This window comes from Nyctereutes procyonoides, unplaced genomic scaffold (genome assembly GCF_905146905.1).
Source record: "Nyctereutes procyonoides isolate TBG_1078 unplaced genomic scaffold, NYPRO_anot_genome, whole genome shotgun sequence".
Taxonomy (NCBI): domain Eukaryota; kingdom Metazoa; phylum Chordata; class Mammalia; order Carnivora; family Canidae; genus Nyctereutes; species Nyctereutes procyonoides.
The window spans coordinates 4,695,622-4,719,857 of NW_026575025.1; the positions used below are offsets into that span (position 1 = coordinate 4,695,622).

At 65.0% G+C, this 24,236-nt stretch overlaps 1 protein-coding gene across 1 annotated transcript in view; it reads left to right on the forward strand.

Annotated features, from left to right (window-relative positions):
* Positions 1-2,493: 2,493 nt before the first annotated feature.
* MUC5B (mucin 5B, oligomeric mucus/gel-forming) overlaps positions 2,494-24,236 on the forward strand; it is a 31,080-nt gene continuing 9,337 nt past the window's right edge. The window contains exons 1-37 of the mRNA XM_055315136.1: positions 2,494-2,563; positions 3,094-3,220; positions 4,049-4,203; positions 4,558-4,629; positions 5,080-5,130; positions 5,442-5,703; positions 5,830-5,944; positions 6,054-6,144; positions 6,326-6,432; positions 7,219-7,420; positions 7,830-7,955; positions 8,065-8,182; positions 8,264-8,402; positions 8,723-8,833; positions 9,088-9,157; positions 9,563-9,700; positions 9,999-10,163; positions 10,499-10,593; positions 11,414-11,540; positions 11,783-12,038; positions 12,311-12,366; positions 12,483-12,583; positions 12,667-12,818; positions 13,040-13,178; positions 13,266-13,379; positions 13,927-14,106; positions 14,712-14,951; positions 15,587-15,743; positions 15,965-16,093; positions 16,191-16,335; positions 16,415-16,458; positions 16,547-16,744; positions 16,944-19,482; positions 19,644-20,978; positions 21,084-22,120; positions 22,248-22,329; positions 22,482-23,887. Of these exons, the coding sequence (XP_055171111.1) occupies positions 2,494-2,563; positions 3,094-3,220; positions 4,049-4,203; positions 4,558-4,629; positions 5,080-5,130; positions 5,442-5,703; positions 5,830-5,944; positions 6,054-6,144; positions 6,326-6,432; positions 7,219-7,420; positions 7,830-7,955; positions 8,065-8,182; positions 8,264-8,402; positions 8,723-8,833; positions 9,088-9,157; positions 9,563-9,700; positions 9,999-10,163; positions 10,499-10,593; positions 11,414-11,540; positions 11,783-12,038; positions 12,311-12,366; positions 12,483-12,583; positions 12,667-12,818; positions 13,040-13,178; positions 13,266-13,379; positions 13,927-14,106; positions 14,712-14,951; positions 15,587-15,743; positions 15,965-16,093; positions 16,191-16,335; positions 16,415-16,458; positions 16,547-16,744; positions 16,944-19,482; positions 19,644-20,978; positions 21,084-22,120; positions 22,248-22,329; positions 22,482-23,887 (10,651 nt within the window). The remainder of the gene's footprint in view (positions 2,564-3,093; positions 3,221-4,048; positions 4,204-4,557; positions 4,630-5,079; positions 5,131-5,441; positions 5,704-5,829; positions 5,945-6,053; positions 6,145-6,325; positions 6,433-7,218; positions 7,421-7,829; positions 7,956-8,064; positions 8,183-8,263; positions 8,403-8,722; positions 8,834-9,087; positions 9,158-9,562; positions 9,701-9,998; positions 10,164-10,498; positions 10,594-11,413; positions 11,541-11,782; positions 12,039-12,310; positions 12,367-12,482; positions 12,584-12,666; positions 12,819-13,039; positions 13,179-13,265; positions 13,380-13,926; positions 14,107-14,711; positions 14,952-15,586; positions 15,744-15,964; positions 16,094-16,190; positions 16,336-16,414; positions 16,459-16,546; positions 16,745-16,943; positions 19,483-19,643; positions 20,979-21,083; positions 22,121-22,247; positions 22,330-22,481; positions 23,888-24,236) is intronic.

Consider the following 24,236-nt stretch of genomic DNA (forward strand, 5'->3'; position numbering starts at 1 on the left):
CAGCCGTGAACAAGAGGCAAGGCCCCCGCGCATGAGGCTCTCCTTCCGAGGTGGTGGGGTGGGGGTGGGGGGAAGATGGCAAATTCCAAGCGCTGAATAACTTCTATTGGAGTCTGGCGTCCAAGGAGCCCAGGGCTGCTCGTGTGTGCATGGGGCTGGCAGGTGGGGGCACGGCCTGAGAATCAGGACCCTCAGGGATGCAGAGGGGCCAGCCACGGGGGTTGGGGCCAAGGGCAGCCCGGAGGTTTGCAGGGCGGTGGACGTAAGCAGGCACCACGCCAGGCCCATCCGCGGGAGCTCTGATGCCAGGAAATATGGGCCGGCTCCGGGGCGGGTACACCCTGCTCCAAAGACGCCGGGAACCAAATGAAAAGCAGATCTCAGGTGTCCACCGTGAGCCTCCATACACCTGCCCCCGGGGGCCACCAGACAAGCAGAGGGGGCACATTTTGGAAGGTGGTTCTCCGGTTGTCCCAGCAAATCCACTTCTACGAACTCATCCTCAAAAAGACAAGTGCAGGGACGTTACCAGGCAGGGGGTACCAGGCAGTGGGGGTACCAGGCAGGAGGTAACCAAGTACTTCTTGCTATTTATCACCCAAATTGATAGAGGAGCTGCCCAGCACCTGAAGAGCTGGTTACTGCCTGGGGGCCCCTGCTTCCCACCCGGGATGTGCCCCCTGGGCTGCTCTCAGACACACTCAGGCATGGGGTAAGGGCCAGAGAACAGATGCCTGGAGTGTGAGTCACAAGGGGATGGCCGGTGAGGCTTCACTGACAGAAAAATGTTCCCCTGTGGCCAGCAGCCAGGCAGCTGGGCCCCCTGTGGCTCCCACTCAGGGCAGTACTGGGGTTGAGAGATCCTCAGCCCCCGAGGTGACCCCATCAGCCCTGCCAGGGGCCATCAGCCTCGGTGAGGATCAGGGGCCCCTGAGGAGCAGCAGCTTCCTTTGTGCTACCCAGCCTGGGGTCACTGAGCCATCCCAGGATGAGGGGAGGGTCAAACCCACTGTGCTGGGAGCCCCCGGACAAGGGCCAGCCTGGGTGTCCACTCTCAGGGCTTCTGTGTCCCCTTAAAATGAACTTGGTGACAGAGAGGAGCCCAGAGGGCTATGGGGACACTGGTCAGCATAGCTAAGGTCTCTGGGCACAGAGCCTCCTCCCAGGACACCCCCAAGCCATGCAGCCCTGGGGACCTGCGCTCCACACATGGCTGACCACCCCCTACAGGGGCCAGGGGTGAGCACCCCTGGCCAGCACCTGGGGCAGACCGATGGTGGGGGCCTCAGCCAGATTCCCGGGAGCTTTGGCACCAAGCTTGGGGACTGAGCATGGGACTGAGTGTGGGGACTGGGCGTGGGGGCCGAGCATCGAGCCGAGCATGGGGGATTAAGCATGGGACTGAGTATGGGGGCCGAGCATGGGGGACTGAGCATGGGGGCCGAGTATGGGGGGGACTGAGTGTAGGGATGGAGCACGGGGGACTGAGCATGGGGGCCGAGTGTGGGGAGGACTGAGCATGCGACTGAGTGTGGGACTGTGCATGGGGATGGAGAGTGGGGGACTGAACGTGGGGACTGAGCATGGAGACACATTGTGGGGGACTGAGCGTGGGGGCCGAGTATGGGGGACTGAGTGTGGGGACGGAGCATGGGGGCCGAGTGGGGGGGATTGAGTGTGGGACTGTGTATGGGGACGGAGAGTGGGGGACTGAGCGTGGGGACTGAGCATGGGGAGGGAGCATGGGGACTGAGTATAGAGGACTGAGTGTGGGGACGGAGCATGGGGAACTGAGTGTGGGGGCCGAGTAGGGGGGGACTGAGTGTGGGACTGTGCATGGGGATGGAGAGTGGGGGACTGAGTGTGGGGACTGAGCATGGGGACAGAGCACGGGGACCGAGTGTGGGGGCCCAGCGTGGGGGACTGAGTGTGGGGACTAAGTATGGGGGCCAAGCATGGGGGCTGAGCATGGGGGATGGAGGGCAAGGACCGAGGGTGGGGACTGAGCATGGGGGCCTGAGCATGGGGTCCGACCATGGGGTTTGAGTGTTGGGACTGCGGGTGGGGACTGAGCGTGGGCTCATGCTGACCGCCCTCCCACTGGTTGCACAAGACACGAGCAGGCGGCCGCAGCCAGGAGCTTTGCTGTCCAGGCTGGGCCACTGGCAACACCTTCCTGGCACCAGGCGGCAGGGCTGCATCCCTCGGATTCTCAGAACCTGCACTGGGGCGGGTGCGGGCAGGTGGGGGCGGGGGTCCCGTGAAGCTGGGCCCACAGCCGCAAATCCTTCCTTGTCCAGCGTCTTTCCTGCCTCAGCCCCTCCCCAAGAGCAAACACACGTGGCTGCTCGGGGGAGAGGACGGAGCCGTGCGTGGCCCAGGAGCCAGGCGCAGAGCCAAGGGTTCTCACTATATAAGCCCCAGGCCCCCAGGGAGCAAGCACCAGGGCTGCTGCTTCCCGGCCACCTGCCCACCGCCCTGCCAGCCCCCAGGATGGGTGCCCCGAGTGGGTGCCTGGCGCTGGCCTGGGCCCTTGCCACCCTGTTCTTGGTGCAGAAGTCAGGTGAGGATGGAGAGCCTGGTGCCTCCCTTGCAGGCCCTTGTGGAGGGGCAGGCAGGCCCTCGCCCCGTATGTGGGGCCACCGGTTCTCAGCCTGCACCCAGGAGGAGCTGGGTCCTCCCAGGAGAACTGCTGACAGGGTCTTGGGGTGGGGGCTTGGGGGGGCCGGGGCTGGGTGCCACTCTGGTCTGTGGGACGGTGACAGGCTTCAGCGCAGCCCCCAAAGGAGCCCCTCAGATCAGGGATGGAGCAGCTGGCGGGTGACATGCAGCCGCGGAGGAGCTGCCTCTGAGCCCTGACCTGGCCCTCCTGCCTCCCCTTGTCAGTCCCAAGCCTGTGGCACTTAGTGTCCAGGGGAAGTACCAGGATCCCTAATGCGTACTGTCAACAGGAAAGACACGGCCTCAGGGGCTGCCTGGGTGACACCCAGCAAGGCTGGCCTGGAGCCCTGGCCACTGCAGGCTGCCTCACCCAGCCCCGGCCCCGAGCTCTGCTCCCGCCAGGCCGCCCTGTGGTGCCTTGTCCGGGCTCAGGGGTCACGGCAGGTGGTCACTGGCCCACAGCTCTCTCCATGGAGGGGGTGATGGTGGTGAGGACGGTCATCTCCCAGAGCCCCTGGCCGGGGCTGAGCGGTGCTGAGTACCCCAGCCTGCCGCACTGGTCAGGGGGCTGTGTGCTGGTTGGCACAGCAGGGCACCCACCCACTCAGCCAGGCTCTCCCAGGCTTTCCTGGGCTGCACGGGCCTCAGGCCATGTGTCTGAGCCATGGGTCTCACCAGCGAGCCCTCATCCTTCACCTGCTTCCCTTGGGGGGCAAGTCCCTTAAGGGGTGGGCAAAGGCGGTCTGAGATGGGTCCTACATCAGGGGGGTTGCTGTCAGACCACTATGTGATGGGATGGTCGGTGGCAAGCATTTCTCTGGCCAGGTGCTGCGGACCAGGCCTCGCTGCGCTAGCGACCCTGCTGGGACAGGGCTCCGGGTTGAGCCAATCCTTGTGGGAACCAATCCCAGATCGGGGGGTGTGCGTGTGCGGTGCAGCCCGCCTCCTGGTGACACCCTCTAGTTTCTGCCTGTGGGGTGCGGCCAGGCTGGGGTCAGGGGTGCACAGAGGGAGTGGCTGTGCCTGTGGGAAACGCATTCATTCAGGGCCCTCGAAAGGAAAGATTAATGCCGTGCCAGTCCCTGCGGTATCCAGGTGTCCGAAGTCCCTGCTGGGAAAGTCTAGCAGGAAGCAGAGGCTGGTGCCGTGGCCTCGCTGCGCACCTCACCGAGCTGGCCACACCAGGGACCTGGGGGCCCCACCTCCCACTCCCCAGGAAGCTCAGTCTTGGGCTGAGTGTGGAGACTCTGGGCAGATGGGTTCTGGGGGTGCCGCAGTGAGAGCTCAGCCGAGGGGCCTGGGAGGGCTTCCTCTGACGCCCACCACGGCAGCGAGGGGTCGTGGGGGCCTGGCCATTGGTGAAGCACCTGGCCTTGGCCCCCGTCAGGCTGAAGGTGGTGGGCACTCAGGCCACAGGGAACCCCCCCAGGACTCGGGGCAATGGGGCCCCCATGCCTCCCGCCGCCATGACTGTCAGTTCCAACGCGACTGGCTCTGGTCTTGGGTTTCTGCTAAGTCATGCCCAGAAGCCTCCCCGACTGCGTATGTCCTTGTCCCCAACAAAGCCAGTCTTTGTCCTTCGCCAAGGGACGCCCAGGATGGGGCCGATCCCTCTTCGGGGGTGGCCAGGGTCAATGGGGCCAATGCCTTTTCCTGATTCCATTTTTGTGGCCCGAGCCAGCAGCAGCAGCTGCCCCCTCCCAGCGAGACAAGGCACCCCCCTCCGCTGAACTTGTGGACGGGGAGAGCAGGGGTCAGCACAAGGTCCCTGTGGAGGCCTCCCACCCCGTGGAGCCCTGGGGAGGCCAGATCCTGCTCGTGTGGACGCTACCCTGAAGCCTGCCAGGAAGGGATGGCGGATGTGCAGCTTCTGACTCCTGTCCCCCTTCCCCACAGAGACCCAGGGTGGTGTGCAGCCAAGCTGGGCAAGCACGGAGGCTGCTGCGAACAGTCCGCGGGTGGATGCTGGTAGGGGGCCCAGGCCCTGGGTGGTGGGGCACCCCTCAGGGGCTGGACCACTTCCTACATCAGCTGCCTGTCACACGGAGATCCTTCCCAATCCCACAGCTGCCCGCAAGACGAGATGGTGGGGTGGGGTGGGGCAGAGGGGGACACGGCCCAAAGAAAGCAAAGGAACAGAGTAGAGAAGCTGAAACACTCATAGACACTCACACGCACATACACACGTGGTCACACACTCATACATGCATGCACATGTGAGCTCACTCACACACAGTGCATGTGCACATGCACATGCACACTTAGGGCAGAGGAGCCCTGGGCAGAAGGGTCTTGGGCAGGCGGGGAGGGGGACAGCCCTGGTCCTGGGGCTCCCTGGGCTGGGTCAGGGCGGCCACTGAGGAGGATAGGGGTCCCAGCCTGGCGGCATTTCTCATGTGACCCACCCTCACTCTGCAGCTTGGAGTGTGACCGTCATCCCACCCGTCACCATCTTGCCCACCATGAGCTGTGAGTGGACGCTGCCCACTGCTGATGGGGTGGGGTCTCGCAGACCCCGGGGGGTGAAGCTGGCATAGTGTGGGCAGCTGGATGGCCTTGGTCATGGCTGGGAGTCTTCCCTGTGGACGGGTCCCCTGGGGGGTGGCCCTGGATGCTGGGGCAGGGGCAGGGCTCTCAGGGAGCATCAGAGCGGCTAGGGGCAGCAAGGCAGGGAGTGGCTGTCCTCCTGGCTCCCCGCCCCAAATCCAAGGTCGGCTGCCCATGGGTGGCTGGGCGAGGCTGGTGGCATGCACCCGGGCCCCAGCGTGCTCTCCCCGCAGTCCTGAACCCTGCGCACAACGGGCGGGTGTGCAGCACATGGGGCGACTTCCACTACAAGACCTTCGACGGGGACGTCTTCCGCTTCCCGGGCCTGTGCAACTATGTCTTCTCTGCGCACTGCGGGGCCGCCTACGAGGACTTCAACATCCAGCTCCGCCGCGGCTTGGCCGGCTCCAGGCCCACCATCACCCACGTCGTCCTCAAGACCCAGGGGCTGGTGCTGGAAGCCTCCAACGGCTCCGTCCTCATCAACGGGCAGAGGTGAGCCTGGCCCGGGCTGGGAGGTGCCAGGACCCTGGGGTGGAGTCAGGGCTCAGAGCCAGTGGGGAGGGCCCTGGGCCCTGCTGGACACCTTGGCCGTGGGACAACCAGAATATTCCACTCCAGGGAGGAGCTGCCCTACAGCCGTGCTGGCCTCCTGGTGGAGCAGAGCAGCGTCTACCTCAAGGTCACTGTCTGGCTGGGGCTGACCTTCCTGTGGAATGGAGAGGACAGCGCCCTGGTGAGGATGCTCTGCCCCCAGGCTCCCGCGGCCGGGTGGGGGGCAGAGTCTGCAGAGGCCCAGGCTCTGCAGGCTGGGAGAGGCTGAAGCTGCCCCTCTCTGCCCCCAGCTGGAGCTGGACCCCAAGTACGCCAACCAGACGTGTGGACTGTGTGGGGACTTCAACGGGCTCCCAGCTGTCAACGAGTTCTACTCCCATAGTGAGTGCCACCTGGGGTCAGGGTGGGGTCAGGGTGCCATCCCGGGGGGATGCTGGGGGTGGCCTTGCCCAGGTCAGGGTGGGGATGTCCCAGGGCACAGGCAGGGGTCCCCTGGCAACCATCCCTGCCCTGCTCCCAGGGGCCCTCAGCACAACCTGCACCAAACATCTCATCTCCACAGATGCCAGGCTGACCCCTCTACAGTTTGGGAATCTGCAGAAGCTGGATGGGCCCACAGAGCAATGCCAGGACCCCCCACCTTCCCCAGCCAACAACTGCACAGATAGGGTGAGCGCCTCTCAGGACCCAGGCTGCCCATGGTCCCTGCTCCCCCCAGGGCATGGGGACAGCCAGAAGGGCGGACTCAGGCTTCCTGTGGTGGGTCCTGGGGTGTCCAGGTGACAGAGGGGCTCCCTGCCCTCAGCTGGCAAAGGACACAGCCTCCGCTCTGGAGACACACTCTCTGTATGGACTCACTTTCGCCTGCTGCACACACGTGCCCTAAGTATGTGGGCAGTGCATGTATAAGCATGTGCACCCCTCTGCATGTACAAATTCACATCCACATACATACAGTTCTGCCTGCGGCAGGACCTACAGGGGAGCTGGGAGGACCCCACTTTGAGAAGTGGCCTGGAGGCACCAGCAGAACCTGACCCTGAGCCTGAAATGAGGATGTGGTGCTGCAGCCCACCCCCAGCTGGCTGGGGCCAGGGAGGGAAGAGGGTGTGGGAGGCCGGCTCTGGCTCTGCTGGGGCTGCCTGAGGGGTGGGTGCCGCTGTCCTGGGTGCTGGCGCCATGGGCAGGTGCCTCCTGGAGCCTGGAGCAGGTGGGTGGTGTCCACACTCAGGGCTCCCTCCCCAGAGCCCCGCAGAGCTCTGCACCCAAGGGTGGTGAGTCCACGGTGGTGGGAGGACGGGAGGATGGACGGCTGGCTGGGCAGGTGGATGGACAACAGACGACGGAGGGATATGTAAGTGGAGGGACAGATGGAAGGATTAACGGGACCTCTCAGGGAGGCAGGGGCCCGGCCTGGAGACGCCCCCACAGGCACCGAGCCCCTGTGCTCCCCAGGAGGGCGTCTGCCGCCGCACCCTGCTTGGCCGGGCCTTTGCCGAGTGCAACGCGCTGGTGGATCCCACCGAGTACGTGGCCGCCTGCACCCAGGACCTCTGCCGCTGCCCTACCTGCCCGTGTGCCACCTTCGCGGAGTATTCCCGCCAGTGCGCCCACGCGGGGGGACGGCCCCAGAACTGGAGGGGCCCCGACCTCTGCCGTGAGTGCCCCATGCCAGCACTGGCTCCTGGGGTGGGGGGGACAGCTGGCACCTGGCTGGGGACCAGGGACAAGTAGAGTCATTCCAGAGAGTGGGCAGAAGACCTCGGGGACCTGGGAAGCCCTGAGGAAGACCTGGCCTGGGTGCAGTGGGCTGAGCTCCTCCAGCAGCCGGGCGGGCACAGGGGGCCTGTCCAAGAGGGAGGAGGGCTGCTCCCCAGGCTTCCTTGCCTGCCGCCTCCTGCAGATGGCAGCTGGGGGCTGGCACGGCGGGGGGCCCAGCCTCCCAACATGAGGGGCTCCCTTGAGGACCCTGGATGGCACGTGGAAGGTCAAGGGTGGGGGGGGCTTCCTGTATGCCCCGTGCTTGGGCAGCTTCCTGGGGCCCACGTGCTGCCTCCTCCCTGCAGCCCAGACCTGCCCCCTCAACATGCAGCACCAGGAGTGCAGCTCACCCTGCGCAGACACCTGCTCCAACCCCGAGCGCTCCCAGCTCTGCGAGGACCACTGTGTGGATGGCTGCTTCTGCCCCCCAGGCAGGTCCTCCTGGCCCTTGGGGACTGGCCCCCACCCCCCTGGCTACCGGTAGTCACTGAATTCCCAACATCTGACCCGGCCCACTCATGAACCCCCCACTGTCCCCAGGCACGGTGCTGGATGATGTCACCCATGGGGGCTGCCTGCCCCTGGAGCAGTGCCCCTGTACCCACGGCGGCCACACCTACGCCCCAGGGGCCTCCTTCACCACCAGCTGCAGCTCCTGGTAGGCATCCTGGCTGCCCTGCCCCTGGCGGGGGTGCATGGGGTGGGGTCCGCCTCTTGCACATCATGCCTCTCTCCCCAGCACTTGCTCCGGGGGGCTGTGGCAGTGCCAGGACCTCCCGTGCCCTGGCACCTGCTCTGTTCAGGGCGGGTCCCACATCTCCACCTACGACGAGAGGCTCTATGACGTGCATGGGGACTGCAGCTACGTCCTGTCCAAGGTAAGTAGGGGAGGGGGAGCATGTCAGGCCTCACCTGTCCTGGGACTCTCAGGGCCCCTGTGCCTCTGGGAAGGGCCCTCCGTGATGGCCATCAGAAGGGGTGAAGCCCCCCTTGACCTCCTCCTGGGATCTCATCCCCAGAGGGAAGCCCCTGGGCTCACACTCACAAGAAGGGGCTCCCAGGGCTGGAGACCAGCTGCCAGGACGTGGCCACAGGTGCCACCGTCCGTGTCTACCCACAAGGGCAGTCCTGAGAACAGGGGCCCCACATGTGTGCGTGTGGCTGTCCCCCAACGTGTGGGGGGGCTTTACCCTGACAGAAATGCACAGGCGACCTCTTCACTGTGCTGGCCGAGCTGCGGACGTGTGGCCTAACAGACAATGAGAACTGCCTCAAATCGGTGGCGCTCAGCATGAACGGTGGGGACACGGTAAGGGGCCCACTGGGAAACGGGGTGGAGCAGGAACCTGGCTCAGAGGGTACAGACCCTCGTTCCCTCCTTCAACCCATGGGCCCAGGCCTGGCCCCCAGCCCTGGGCCTCAGAGTCCCCCAGAGCTTGGAGGTTGAGGCCAGGGCTCCCCTCCTAGCTCTGCCTCTGCTGGGCTGGCGCCTGGGGAGTGCTGCCTGGACCCCCAAGCAGGCGGGCTCCTCACTCTACGGCCCTGGTGTCCTCCTCTCCCTAGATCATCCAGATCCAGGCCAATGGCGGGGTCTTCATAAACTCCATCTACACCCAGCTGCCTGTGTCAGCAGGTACGTGGGCTCGGCACCACTGGGCCGTGCAGCAGCCAGGCCTCTGCCCCCAGCGCCAGCGCATGGCCAGCCAAGTACCCTGCTAGTGCTCTGTGGCCTGGGCCACTTCTGGTATCTCCCGTGGTTGGTTTCCTGTCTGCACATGGGGTGTCAGTGGTCCACTGGCAGCCACTATGAGGACCTGGTGTGGAGCACACTTGGTGCCTGGCCTCTTGGGGACCAGGAGCGGTCACTCCCAGCACTGCCCACTCCCAGGGCTCAGCAGACCCCTGTCTCCTTCTAGCCCATCCCCGGAGGACCCTCCCCGCCTGCCCGCCACCTCCTGGGGTGTCCCAGGAACAAGGAGGCTCTGTCTGGCGAGGCCTGGCCTCTGTGCAGACTCTGATTTCACCCCCATCCCTGCAGCCAACATCACCGTGTTCAGGCCCACCTCCTTCTTCATCCTGGTACACACGGGCCTCGGGCTGCAGCTGCAAGTACAGCTGGTACCCCTCATGCAGGTGTTCCTCAGGCTGGACCCCTCCTACCAGGGACAGATGTGCGGTGAGGCTGGCAGGATGGGCTGGGAGGGGGCTGCTCCCAGGGCACGGTGGAGACCCCTGCACCACCCAGGGCACCCCATATCCAACCTATGGCCCCAGGGAGCTGACCTTACAGGGCAGGCTCTGCACAGGGCCTGAGCCCCACCAGGGCTCATGTGCAGATGGCTCTGCACCTCGATCCCGGGATGGGGCTCTCTGGCCAGTGCACCTTGTGCTGGTCTCTAGAGGGACCACCAGGCAGGCGGGATGGCCAGGCTGGCTGCCCCACTGACAACACATCCCTGGGCCCTGACCCCCAGGCCTGTGTGGGAACTTCAACCAGAACCAGGCCGATGACTTCCGCGCCCTCAGCGGCGTGGTGGAGGGCACAGCTGCCGCATTCGCCAACACCTGGAAGACCCAGGCCGCCTGCCCCAACGTCAAGAACAGCTTTGAGGACCCCTGCTCCCTCAGCGTGGAGAACGGTATGTGGGTGCCGGTGACCCCCCGGACCCTCCCTTCACCGGGCCGGGCCTGGGAGCCCAAGCCTCCCGTCTCCCAGGGCCCTGGGGCGCACGGGCCTGGGGGAGCCCTGACGTCCAGGCGTGTGTGCAGGTGGCAGGGTCTGGGGCTCATCTCTGGGGAGAGCACCCTGTTGCCCTGTCGGCATGTCGGTGAGCCCCAAGTTCCAACACAGCTCTGCTGGGGCCGTGGGGCCCCCAGGGCCTAGGCACAGGAGTGGAGGCTGCCAGGGGGGTGGGAGTAAGGGAGGAGCTGTGCCAGTGGTGGGCAGCCAGCCAGTTTGCTTCCCCTGTTCCAGAGAACTATGCTCGGCACTGGTGCTCCCTGCTGACCGACCCGGCCGGAGCCTTCTCACGCTGCCACTCTATCCTCAACCCTGCGCCCTTCCACTTGGTGAGACCCCCTGCCCCACCTGGACTGTCCCCCAGCCTCCCTGCGGGTTCCCCGTCTTGAGGACGCCCCACGGCATGGTGCACTGCTTGGTCAGTCCTCCCCTGGGCTACTCTGGACCATCAGCATGGCCACTGTGGGTGTAGTCGTTGTTGTAACAAAGGAACACACGCTAGGTTGCTAAAAACTAGAGAAATCGCTTCTGTCCCAGTTCTGGAGGACAAAGTCCTAAAGCAAGGTGTGTGCAGGGCCGTGCCCTCCTCCTGGGTCTCCCAGCGTCTCGGGGCTCCCGGTACCACTGCCTCCACTGCCACATGGTCTCGGCCCCTCCCCTGCATTTGTGTCATAATTTGGGGCCCATCCCTACAACCCAATCTTCATCACATCTGCAAAGATCCTATTTTCAATAAGGTCATTTCCTTAGGCCCTGGACATTAGAGCTTCTGCATGTCTTTTGGGGGGACATGACCCAACCCACAACAGTTGGCTCACGGGCCACTTTCCCAGAAGCTCAAGTCCCTAGGGAGGTGTGTCAGGAGGTGGAAGGCCCAGGCCCACCCCTGCCCTGGTCCTGTGGAGACCCCTTGTGACCTTGACCTTGGCCCAGCTCCGTGCCTTCTTGCTGTCCCCTCCCTGACCCCAACTGCAGTCACTTAGTGTCCAAGCTGGCTTTCCTGGGGGCATCTGCGAACCCCCCACCGCTTGCTGTCCATCCTCAGGGTGGAGCTCCGAGCCCAGGTGGGGGTCCCAGGAAGGACTCATGGGGAGAGCAGGGGCCTGGGCGGGCGGGGGTCCCTGATGGCCCCTGCATCCCCATCCCCAGAACTGCATGTTCGACACGTGTAACTGTGAGAAGAGCGAGGACTGCCTGTGTGCGGCCCTGTCCTCCTATGTGCATGCCTGCGCCACCAAGGGGGTGCTGCTCAGCAGCTGGAGGGATGGCGTGTGCAGTGAGTGTCCCCAGGCCACTCTGTGCCCAGGAGGGGGTGGGCAGGGCGCTGGGGGCCCCGGGGGCACATGCACCCACCCACACCTTCTCCGCCAGAGCTTCACGCTTCCTTGACCAGACTAACCAAGGACCTGGTGCTCCGATGACCCCTGAGTGTCAGAGGGGAAACTGAGTCTCAGGCTGTTTAAACCCCAGCATGGAGGGGGCCTCCAGCCACTGACTGAGCACCTCCCTTGCCCCTAGCCAAGTATATGAGCAGCTGCCCCAAGTCCCAGAACTACACGTATGTGGTGGAGAGCTGCCAGCCCACCTGCCGCGCTCTGAGCCAGGTGGACGTCACCTGCGGTGTCTCCTTCGTTCCCGTGGATGGCTGCGTCTGCCCCTCGGGCACCTTCCTGGATGATGCGGGTGCTTGTGTGTCCGCCGAGGCCTGCCCCTGCTACTTCCATAGCTCTGTGGTGGCTCCGGGGGAGGTGGTACACGACAACGGCGTGGTGTGGTAAGGGGCCAGCTGGGCCCAAGCCCCTCCCCACGGCACTGCCCTTTATCCTGGTCTCGCCCCCCTGCATCACTCCCAAAGATCCCTGGGCCCCCCCTTCCCTGGGAAGATGGTGAAACACAAGGGGGGGCCCGGGGGACGGAAGTTTGCTTTCCTCCTCCCTGGCCTGGGAGAGGGTTCTGAGGGTCCAGCGCCCAGGAAGGGCGTGTGTGGGGTCTGCGGAGCGCTGGGTGGGCAGTGGACCCCGACAAGGCGGTCTGTCTCTCTCACAGTTCGTGTGCGGGTGGGAAGCTAAGTTGCCTGGGAGCAGCAGAGCAGAAGAGCTCAGGTACGGCCTCCCCACTGCGCCCAGGGCCAGGGGGTGGTGGGGAGGGCTCCCCGGGTGAGGCAGGGAGGGCTCCTGGGGGGCCCATCACATGCCCGCTCAGCTGCCTCCATCCACAGGATGCACGGCCCCCATGGTGTACCTGGACTGCAACAACGCCTCGGCAGGCACGCCGGGGGCCGAGTGTCTCAGGAGCTGCCACACGCTGGACGTGGACTGTGTGAGTGGCCGGCGAGGGCGTGTGGTCCCTCTGGGACCCCGGGCACAGGGCAGGGCGGGTGCTGACGCTGTGCCCATCCACAGTTCAGCACCCACTGCGTATCTGGCTGCGTGTGCCCCCCGGGGCTGGTGTCGGACGGGAGCGGGGGTTGTGTGGCCGAGGAGGACTGCCCGTGTCTGCACAACGAGGCTGCCTACAAGCCCGGGGAGACCATCAAGGTCGCCTGCAACACCTGGTGGGTCGGGGCTCCTCTGCAGGAGGTAGGGAGGGGCCTGGGACTGCCATGACCCCCACCCTGGGAAAGCCCCGCACAGGCTTGGAAACCAGAGGCCGGCAGGTGACAGATGGGTGACAGGCGGGCACACACACTCACCCCTTTGCTGAGCCCCCCTGGAGAGCAGGGAAGGCCAGGTCCTGGGCCTGCAGCCACGAGCACACTGTCCACTATCCTCACAGCACGTGCAGGAACCGCAGGTGGGAGTGCAGCCACAAGCCATGCCTGGGCACCTGCGTGGCCTATGGGGACGGCCACTTCATCACCTTTGATGGGGAGCGCTACAGCTTCGAAGGGAGCTGCGAGTACACACTGGCCCAGGTACGTGGGGGTGCCCCCTCTGTGCCCCTGTCCTTGGCCCTCCAGCCCCTGGGGCCATGAGCTCAGCCTGACCCCTCCGTGTCCCAGGACCACTGTGGTGGGAATGGCACCGCCAACGGGACCTTCCGCGTGGTCACCGAGAACGTCCCCTGCGGGACCACAGGTGTCACCTGCTCCAAGGCCATCAAGCTGTTCCTGGAGGTGAGGGGCCACCAGGGGCCCTCCCACCTCCCACCCTCCAGCTGTATGTCCTAGGGCTGCACCGGGGGCTGCATCGGCCCCTCCCCCACGGGCCCGCCCCACCTCTCCCAGGGACACCTGTGTTTGGACTGAGGCCCACTCTGATCCGGGATGAGCTCATTCCTCACTGACCCCTGCGGAGACCCTTTTTCCAAACAAGGTGGCATTCAAAGGTTCCAGGGGCTGGATGTGCATCTACCTTGTGGGGGTCTGCGTTCCACCCACCACATGTGGGGCCCAATTCCAACAGAGGGAGGTCAGAGTTCACCAGGCAGGGAGCCACACTGCTACTCCCGGGGATCAGCTCCACTTACCCGTAGCCCCGACTTTCCCCGTGGCCTCCCCAGGCTCCCAGCACACCCCGCTCAGCCTCTTGCCTCATGTTTATGGGCAGTGTCAGGAGCCAGCCCAGCCCATGGTTGACACCAGTCCCTGACCACCGGTGGGGCCCTCGCCCCCAAGCTGGCCCCTCAGACCTGCAGCCACCTGTCCACGTGTCCCTCTGCAGAACTACGAGCTGATCCTGCACGAGGGCACCTACAAGGTGGTGCAGCGGGGCCCGGGCAGAGGCCTGCCCTACAAGGTCCGGTACACAGGCATCTACCTGACTGTGGAGACTCAGAGTGGCGTGCTGCTGTCCTGGGACCGAAAGACAAGCGTATTCATCCGGCTGCGGCAGGACTACAAGGTGAGAATGGATGGGCCGTGGGCCCCTTCAGGCAGGGTCAGAGCCCCTACTCCTAGGTCTGGCCCTGAGGGGACCATCTGGCAGCTGACAGTCTGCTCAGGGCTGGGGTGAGTCCACTCACGACTCCCACATCTCAAAGGGGTGTGTTGAGACCAAACCATCCAACTGGCAGAGTCCTGGTTACAGTACTGTTCTTGCTCTCTGGTACCCCTGTGCCCCCTGGATCTGTCCATCTGCCCACCTGCCTGCCTGCCCACCTGCTCATCTGCACAGCTGCTCGCCTGCCCAACAACGCAGCCCCCAATCTTCTCACCTGTCTGCCTGCCCACCTGCCCACCTACCTATTCGTGCAGCCCCGTCTGCCCACCTGTCTGCCTGCCCAGCTGCTCACCTACCCACCTGCTCACCTGCCCAGACCCATCTGCCCACCTGTCCACCTGTCCGCCTACTCCCCTGCTTGCCGTAGGACCAACTGTGCACCCCGTTCTCCTGCAAGTTCACAGGGCACTGCCTGTAGTCCCCCCTCCCAGGCTGGGCTAGGCGCTGCCCCCTCAGCCTGCCCCCTGCAACCCCGCACACAGTGACTCCCGTGCCCCCGTCTGCAGGGCCGGGTCTGCGGGCTGTGCGGGAACTTTGACGACAAAGGTGTCAATGACTTCACCACGCGGAGCCAGTCCGTGGTGGGCAGCGCCCTGGAGTTTGGCAACAGCTGGAAATTCTCCCCGTCCTGCCCTGACGCCCCAGCCCCCAGGGACTCCTGCACTGCCAACCCCTACCGCAAGTCCTGGTCTCAGAAGCAGTGCAGCATCATCAACAGCGCCACGTTCGCCGCCTGCCATTCTCAGGTGGGCTGAGGAGTGGGGGCCGGACCTGGGGGGCTGGCGGGCTGGGGAGCCTCCTTCCCTCCTGGGCAGAACTGGGTCTGGCCTGGCCTGGGCCCCCGAGCTCAGACTTGACATGGGTGCCTGCCAGGTGGGAGGTCTGAACGGTGTGCCACGAGCACTGCCCGGGGGTCCACGGCTCTCCTTAATGACGCAGAAGTGGGGCTCTGGGCCACACAGACCCCGCATCACCCCCCTGTCCTACCCTCATTCCCCGGCCTCCTGTGACTTCAACACGGACCCCAGTGCCCACTCACAAGCACAGTCTCATGATTCCGGACTTGCCGGGCATGTGCGGGCAGTGTAGGAGGAACGGTCTGATGGCAGACCCGCTCTGGGCTCTGGTGCTCCCGGGCAGTGTGGTTGGGGTGCTGCCCCCTCATCCCAAGGAGACAGGCAGGGTCACGACACGGCTGTGGGGAGGGCCATCTGTAACCACAGATGTGATGAGAGAGGAGGTGAGGGACACGAGTGACGGTGCCCAGGTGGGTGGGAGTCATGGGTCTCAGACAGCAGAGGTGGGGTGCCGCATGCGGCCAGCTCCTGCGCTCTCCTGACCGCTTGCTGAGTGGACCCTCCCTACTCCTCACTCCCCCCAGGTCGACCCCACCAAGTACTATGAGGCCTGTGTGGGCGATGCATGTGCCTGCGACTTGGGGGGCGACTGTGAGTGCCTCTGCACGGCCGTGGCTGCCTACGCCCAGGCCTGCCGTGACGTGGGCGTGTGTGTGTCCTGGAGGACCCCGGACATCTGCCGTGAGTGGGGCCCTGCCACAGGGAAGAAGGGCGGGTGCAGGGGTGGGGCCTGAACCACACATGGTGAGCACGCAACCCCGGGCGCCCAGGGGCCCATGGGCGTGCCCCGCATCTGTGCGCCTACGGACCAGCCGGGATGGGAGGGCTCATGAGGGACCCGCATTCTGAGGGCAGGGCGGGAAGGAAGGGGTGCACGCTCAGCCTCTCCCCTCTGTGCTCAGCCTTGTTCTGCGACTATTACAACCGTGAGGGCCATTGTGAGTGGCACTACCAGCCGTGCGGGGCGCCCTGCATGAAGACCTGCCGGAACCCCAGTGGGCGCTGCCAGATGGACCTGCCGGGCCTGGAAGGTGAGAGGCAGGGAGGCGCACGGGCGGCGGGGCGGCCACCCGGCAGCACCAGCAGTGGCCACTAGGGTGAGTCTCCCCGTGCACTGCGCCCGCCCAGGCTGCTACCCCAGGTGCCCACCCAGTGAGCCGTTCTTCAGCGAGGACCAGATGAAGTGCGTGGCCCAGTGCGGCTGCTATGACGAGGACGGGAACTACCACGACGTGGGCGCGAGGGTCCCCGCGGCAGAGAACTGCCAGAGCTGGTGAGTGGGTGGGGGAGCCTGGGAGTGGGTGCCGGCCCGGCCGGGCGGGCCCTCAGCTCTCCCCTGTCCTCCTCCCCAGTGAATGCACGGCCGGCGGCCTCCGCTGCACGCACAGCCTCGAAGGTAAGGCTGAGGGGCCCCACACGGGTGGAGGGGCTGGGCGCTGGGGGCCGGGGGCTCCGAGTGAGGGCCATGCCTCCCCGTCTCCCAGCCTGCACGTGCGTCTATGAGGGCCAGACCTACCACTACGAGGACGTCATCTACAACACCACGGACGGGCTGGGTGCCTGCCTGATTGCCATCTGCGGACACGAAGGAAGGATAATTCGGAGGACCATGGAATGTCCCGGGACACCCTCCACAACTCCCTTCACCTTCACCACCACCGCGGCCCCGCTCTCCACGACAGGTGAGCCTGGCGGACACGCTGCTCAGGTTCTGCCTCCGTCTCCCGACCCCCGACCCCCGATCCTGGGCAATGGTCTGGGCAGAGCGGAGGTCAGGGTGGGTGTCCCAGGGGTAACCGATGGCCCCGCTCAGCCCCCGCTCCTGGGCATGGCTGGCAAGGGTGCAGAGGAGACTGAGGTGGTCCCTGCCCCCCACCCCAGGCTCAGGCACCACCTTCCCCACCGTGTGTGTGCGCGAGCGCTGCCTCTGGTCTGACTGGTACGACAGCGGCCGCCCGGAGCCTGGCATGGCAGGTGGAGACTTTGAGACGTTTGCGAACCTGAGGCAGAGCGGTCACCAGGTCTGCCCAGCCCCGGCGAGCATCGAGTGCCGAGCACAGGGGCTCCCTGACACCCCACTTCAGCAGCTGGGCCAGAAGGTGGAGTGTGACGTGGCCCAGGGGCTGACGTGCCTCAATGCTGAGCAGAGCCCCCCACTCTGCCACAACTACGAGGTGCGGGTCCTCTGCTGTGACTACGTGCCCTGCGGCACCTCCCCTGGCACCATCAGCCTGCAGACTCCGACCGAGTCCCTGCCCACCCCCCGCACGCAGACCCCACCTGCCGAGCCCACCACAACAGGGACCTGGGCACCGAGCAGCTCCGCAACCTTGGCGACCACCTCCTGTCAGCCCCGGTGCCAGTGGACGGAGTGGTTCGATGAGGACTACCCCAAGTCCGAGGAGGCCGGTGGGGACGTCGAGTCCTACGACAGGATCCGGAGTGCAGGAGGGGCCGTGTGCGAACAGCCTCAGGACATCGAGTGCCAGGCCGAGAACTTCCCCGGCAGGAGCCCTGAGTCGCTGGGCCAGCGCGTGCACTGTGACGCCAGCTTCGGCCTGGTGTGCAGGAACCAGGAGCAGGTGGGCCTCTTCAAGATGTGCTACAACTACAGGATCCGCGTGTTCTGCTGTAGCCGTGACCACTGCGAGCAGCCCACGCCCCAGCCACCGACACAGACACCACCGCTGAGATCCACGGGAGGCCCCTCAAGTGGACCCACCCCAGTGTCGGGGACCACGCAGATCCTCATGACTCCCACAACAGGCACTGTCTCCACTGGCCCCCTGTCCACCTCACACACTGAGATGCACACAACAAGAGCAAAGACATCCCTGGAAACCCTGGTGACTGCCACCACCGAGGCCACCAGCAGCCAGGGCACGACCGGCTGTCAGCCCCAGTGCGAGTGGACAGACTGGTTTGACGTGGACTTTCCAACCTCAGGGGTCGAGGGTGGGGACATGGAGACCTTTGAGAACATCAGGATTGCTGGGGGCACGCTGTGCCAGGAGCCCCAGCGCATCCAGTGCCGGGCAGAGAACTACCCCGAGGTCAGCATCGACCAGATTGGACAGGTGCTCACCTGCAGCCTGCACACAGGGCTGATCTGCAGGAACCAGGACCAGAAGGGGCCCTTCAACATGTGCTTCAACTACAATGTCCGAGTGCTCTGCTGCCACCCGTCCCCGCACTGCCCCAGCACAGCTGCTCCCAGCACGGTCACCCTCAGCACGGCTGCCCCAAGCACCACCTCGACCACACCGTCCATTCAGACCTATGCCTCCTCCCCTGAGGCCACCTCCACAGCCCCCTCGCCAGCCCCGCAGACCACCCGCACCCTAGTGACCCCCACCACCATGGCCACCACTATCTTCCCCTCCGTGCCCATCACCCGGGTCTCCACAGGCAGCCCCCGCAGCAGTGAGTCCCCAACCTGGCACCCCAAGACCTCGCCTGGACAGCCCACCACGCTGCCCGGCACAGCACAGGCCACCTCCAGCACAGGGCCTGGCACCAGAGCCTCCCCATCGCCCCCCACAATTCAGGCCACCAGCTCTCCGTGGAGCACCACCATACGTCTCTCCGCGGGCACATCCAGGGCCACAGCACCCACAGGCAAGACCCAGACCTCCCTACTTGTCACTTCCAGCCACACCCAGAGCCCCACCTCCCCAGTGGCCGGGTCCACAGCCTGTGAACCCCGCTGTGCTTGGACGGACTGGATAGATGAGAGCTACCCGACGCCAGGGGTGTCTGGTGGGGAATTTGAGACCTACACCAACATCCGGGCAGACGGCAAAGCCATCTGCAAGCAGCCACTTGACCTGCAGTGTCGTGCAGTGACCCTGTCTGACAACACCTTGGAGATGCTGGGCCAGGTGGTGCACTGTGGGCTGCCGGAGGGCCTGGTTTGCCGCAATCAGGACCAGGACGACCGGCTCAAGATGTGCCTCAACTACAAAATCCGAGTGCTCTGTTGTGAGGACTACAGCCACTGTGCCAGCACCCTGGCCACCACCGTGGTGAGCCCGCAGGGCACCAGCCCAGGTCTGACCCCCACACTGGCCACCAGCACCACTGTCCAACCTCCAATGACCCCCAGTCCTATGGCCCCCAGCACTGGCCAAACTGTGGCCACCTCCACCTGCCAGCCCACCTGCCGCTGGACCAAATGGATGGACAGTGACCAACCCCTGCCCGGTCGCTACGGGGGTGACATTGAAACCTACTACCACATCCAGGATGCCGGTGGCCAGCTCTGTGAGGAGCCCGAGGCCATCGAGTGCCAGGCGGTGCTCTACCCAGACACACCCCTGGAGCAGCTGGACCAGGTGGTGTATTGTGACGTGAGCTATGGGCTCATCTGCAGAAACAACCGGCAGAGGGGGGCCGGCCCTGCCTCAACTACCACATCCGCGTACTCTGCTGTGAGGAGGACAGCAACTGCGTCAGCTCACCCAGACCCCAGCCTACCACCACCAGCACCGGCATTAGCACCAGCATCAGCACCAGCACAAGCCAAAAATCACCAGAGGTTACTGGGCTGAAATCCACGGCCACCCACCCTTCCTCCCCCAGGACCACCCAGAGGGTCCCTACCTCCACCACACAGACCTTTCTTTCTTCCTTTGGGACCACCGAGGGGGTCACTGCGTCCACCACCCAGACAGGCCCCTCTTCCCCAGGGACCCCCCAGAGGGTCTCAGAATCCACTACCCAGACCCTTCCTACCCCTGCCAGGACCACAGAGAGGGTCTCCAGCCTCAGTCCGTCTGCCTCCCCGAGGTTGCCCACCACAATCACCAAGCCCACCTCACCCAGTGCCCCCACCTCGGGCCCTGTGGTGACCTCTAGCAGGTGGATCTCCTCCAAGTCCCCGGCCAGCACATCCACCTTCGGGACCACGTCGGTCTCCAGGCCCCCACAGCCCAGCTCCAGCACACACACCTTGGCCACGTCGTCCTCCACGGGCTGCAGCCCACGGTGCACGTGGACAGACTGGTTCGACGAGGACTACCCCACGCCAGGCCTGGACGGCGGGGACTTCGAGACCTTCTCGGTCTTCCGCTCAGCGGGCCTCAGCTTCTGCCAGCACCCCCAGGACATCCAGTGCCGATCAGAGAAGGCGCCGGACACGCGTCTGGAGGACCTGGGGCAGGTGGTCCAGTGCAACGTGAGCTTCGGGCTGGTGTGCCGCAACCGGGAGCAGCCGGGGCCGCTGCGCTACTGCCACAACTACCACGTGCGCCTGCTGTGCTGTGAGGACAATGGCCACTGCCCCTCTGCCACCACCACCTCCACGGCGCCCTCGACGTCCCCTAAAGTCTTCAGTACAACCAGCAGCACAGGTCAAAGCTCACCAGGGGTTACCTGGCTACCGACCACGGCCACCCTCCCTTCCTCCCCCAGGACCAACCAGAGGGTCCCTACGTCCACTACCCAGACCTTTCCTTCTTCCTTTGGGACCACTGAGGGGATCACTGTGTCCACGACCCGGACAGGCCCCTCTTCTCCAGGGACAACCAAGAAGGTCACTGTGTCCACCATCCAAACAGTCCCCTCTTCCCCAGAGACCACGCAGGGGGTCACTGTGTCCACCACCCAGACAGCCGCCTATTCCACTGGGACAACCAAGAGGGTCCTTGTGTCCACCAGGCAGACAGGCGCCTCTTCCCCAGGGACCTCCCAGGGGGTCACTATGTCCACGACCCAGACAGGCCCCTCTTCTTCAGGGACAACCGAGAAGGCCACTGTGTCCCACCGACAGCCCCTCCCCAGGACCCGAGTCACTGTCCCACCCAGACAGGCCCCTCTTCAGGACCCAGAGGCACTGGTCCACCACAGACAGCCCTCTTCCCAGGACCCCGAGGGTCACTGCGTCCACCACCCAGACAGGCTCTGCTTCCCCAAGGAGTACCCAGGGGGTTACTGTGTCCACCATCCAGACAGGCCCCTCTTCTCCACAGATAACCAAAAGGGCCCTTATATCTACCAGTGAAACAGGCCTCTCTTCCCCAGTGACCTCCCAGAGGATCACTGCATCGACCACCCAGACAGGCCCCTCTTCCCCAGTGACAACCGAGAAGGCCACTGTGTCCACCATCCAGACAGTCCCCTCTTCCCCAGGGACCTCCCAGGGGGTCACTACGTCCACCATCCAGACAGGCCCCTCTTCTTCAGGAACAACCGAGAAGGTCACTGTGTCTACCACACAGACAGTCCCCTCTTCCCCATGGACCACCCAGGGGGTCACTGTGTCCACCACCCAAACAGGCCCCTCTTCCCCAGGGATAACCAAGAAGGTCCTTGTTTCTACCACCCAGACAGGTCCCTCTTCCCCAGGGACCTCCCAGAAGGTCACTGCGTCCACCACCCAGACAGGCGCCTCTTCCCCAGGGACCTCCCAGGGGGTCGCCACGTCCACCATCCAGACAGGCTCCTCTTCCCCTGGGACAACCGAGAAGGCCACTGTGTCGACCATCCAGACAGGCCCCTCTTCCCCTGCAACCTCCCAGGGGGTCGCCACATCCACCATCCAGACAGGCCTTTCTTCCCCAGTGACCTCCCAGAGGCTCACAGCGTCCACCACCCAGACAGGCCCCTCTCCCCCAGTGACCTCCCAGGGGATCACTGTGTCCACCACAGAGACAAGCCCCTCTTCCCCACAGATAACCAAACAAGTCCTTATATCTACTACCCAGACAGGCCCCTCTTCCCCAAGGACCTCCAAGAGGCTCACTGCGTCCACCACCCAGACAGGCCCCTCTTCCCCGGGACAACCGGGAAGCCACTGATCCACCATCCAGACAGGCCCCTCTTCCCCAGGGACCTCCCAGAGGGTCACTGCATCCACCACCCAGACAGGCCCCTCTTCCCCAGGGACCTCCCAGGGGGTCACTGTGTCCACCACCCAGACAGGCCCCTCTTCCCCAGGGACCTCCCAGGGGGTCACTGTGTCCACCACCCAGACAGGCCCCTCTTCCCCTGCGACCTCCCAGGGGGTCACTGTGTCCACCACCCAGACAGGCCCCTCTTCCCCTGCGACCTCCCAGAGGGTCACTGTGTCCACCACCCAACAGGCCCCTCTTCCCCAGGACCTCCCAGAGACTCACCGTGTCCACTACCCAGACAGGCCCCTCTTCCCCAGGGACCTCCCAGGGGGTCACTGTGTCCACCACCCAGACAGGCCCCTCTTCCCCAGCGACCTCCCAGGGGTCACTGTGTCCACCACCCAGACAGGCCCCTCTTCCCCTGCGACCTCCCAGTGGGTCACTGTGTCCACCACCCACACAGGCCCCTCTTCCCCTGGACCTCCCAGAGACTCACCGTGTCCACTACCCAGACAGGCCCCTCTTCCCCAGGGACCTCCCAGAGGGTCTCTGTCTCTACCACCCAGACCCTTCCTACCCCTGCCAGGACCACAGAGAGGGTCTCCAGCCTCAGTCCGTCTGCCTCCCCGAGGTTGCCCACCACAATCACCAAGCCCACCTCACCCAGTGCCCCCACCTCGGGCCCTGTGGTGACCTCCAGCAGGTGGATCTCCTCCAAGTCCCCGGCCAGCACATCCATCTTCGGGACCACGTCGGTCTCCAGGCCCCCACAGCCCAGCTCCAGCACACACACCTTGGCCACGTCGTCCTCCACGGGCTGCAGCCCACGGTGCACGTGGACAGACTGGTTCGACGAGGACTACCCCGTGCCAGGCCTGGACGGCGGGGACTTCGAGACCTTCTCGGTCTTCCGCTCAGCGGGCCTCAGCTTCTGCCAGCACCCCCAGGACATCCAGTGCCGATCAGAGAAGGCGCCGGACACGCGTCTGGAGGACCTGGGGCAGGTGGTCCAGTGCAACGTGAGCTTCGGGCTGGTGTGCCGCAACCGGGAGCAGCCGGGGCCGCTGCGCTACTGCCACAACTACCACGTGCGCCTGCTGTGCTGTGAGGACAATGGCCACTGCCCCTCTGCCACCACCACCTCCACGGTGCCCTCGACGTCCCCTAAAGTCTTCAGTACAACCAGCAGCACAGGTCAAAGCTCACCGGGGGTTACCTGGCTACCGACCACGGCCACCCTCCCTTCCTCCCCCAGGACCAACCAGAGGGTCCCTACGTCCACTACCCAGACCTTTCCTTCTTCCTTTGGGACCACTGAGGGGATCACTGTGTCCACGACCCGGACAGGCCCCTCTTCTCCAGGGACAACCAAGAAGGTCACTGTGTCCACCATCCAAACAGTCCCATCTTCAGGGATAACTGAGAAGGTCACTGCATCCACCACCCAGACAGGCCCCTCTTCCCCAGGAACCACCCATGAGGTCACTGTGTCTACCATCCAGACAGGGCCCTCTTCCTCAGGGATAACCAAAAGGGTCCTTGTGTCTACTACCGAGACAAGCCCCTCTTCTCCAGGGACGTCTCAGAGGGTCACTGCATCCACCACCCAGACAGGCCCCTCTTCCCCAGAAACCACCCATGGGGTCACTGAGTCTACCATTCAGACAGGCCCCTCTTCCCCAGGGACCTCCCAGGGGGTCACTACATCCACCACCCACACAGGCCCCTCTTCCCCAGTGACAACCAAGAGCGTTCTTCTATCCACCACCCAGACAGGCCTCTCTTCCCCAGGGACCTCCAAGAGGGTCACTGCGTCCACCATCCAGACAGGCCGCTCCTCCCCAGGAAGCACCCAGGGGACCACTGTGTCCACCACACAGACAGGCTCTTCCTCCCCTGGGACAACTGAGAAGGCCACTGCGTCCACCATCCAGACAGGCCCCTCTTCCCCAAGGACCTCCCAGGGGGTCACGACGTCCACCACCCAGACAGGCCCTTCTTCCCTGGGACAACCGAGAAGGCCACTGTGTCCACCTTCCAGACAGGCCCCTCTTCCCTGAGACACCGAGAAGGCCACTGTGTCCACCTTCCAGACAGGCCCCTCTTCCCCACTGACCTCCCAGAGGATCACTGCATCCACCATCCAGACAGGCCCTCTTCCCCTGCGACCTCCCAGAGGGTCACTGCATCCACCACCCAGACAGGCTCCTCTTCCCCAGGGACCTCCCAGAGGGTCACTGCGTCCACCACCCAGACAGGCCCCTCTTCCCCAGGGACCTCCCAGGGGGTCACTGCATCCACCATCCAGACAGGCCCCTCTTCCCCAGGGACCTCCCAGGGG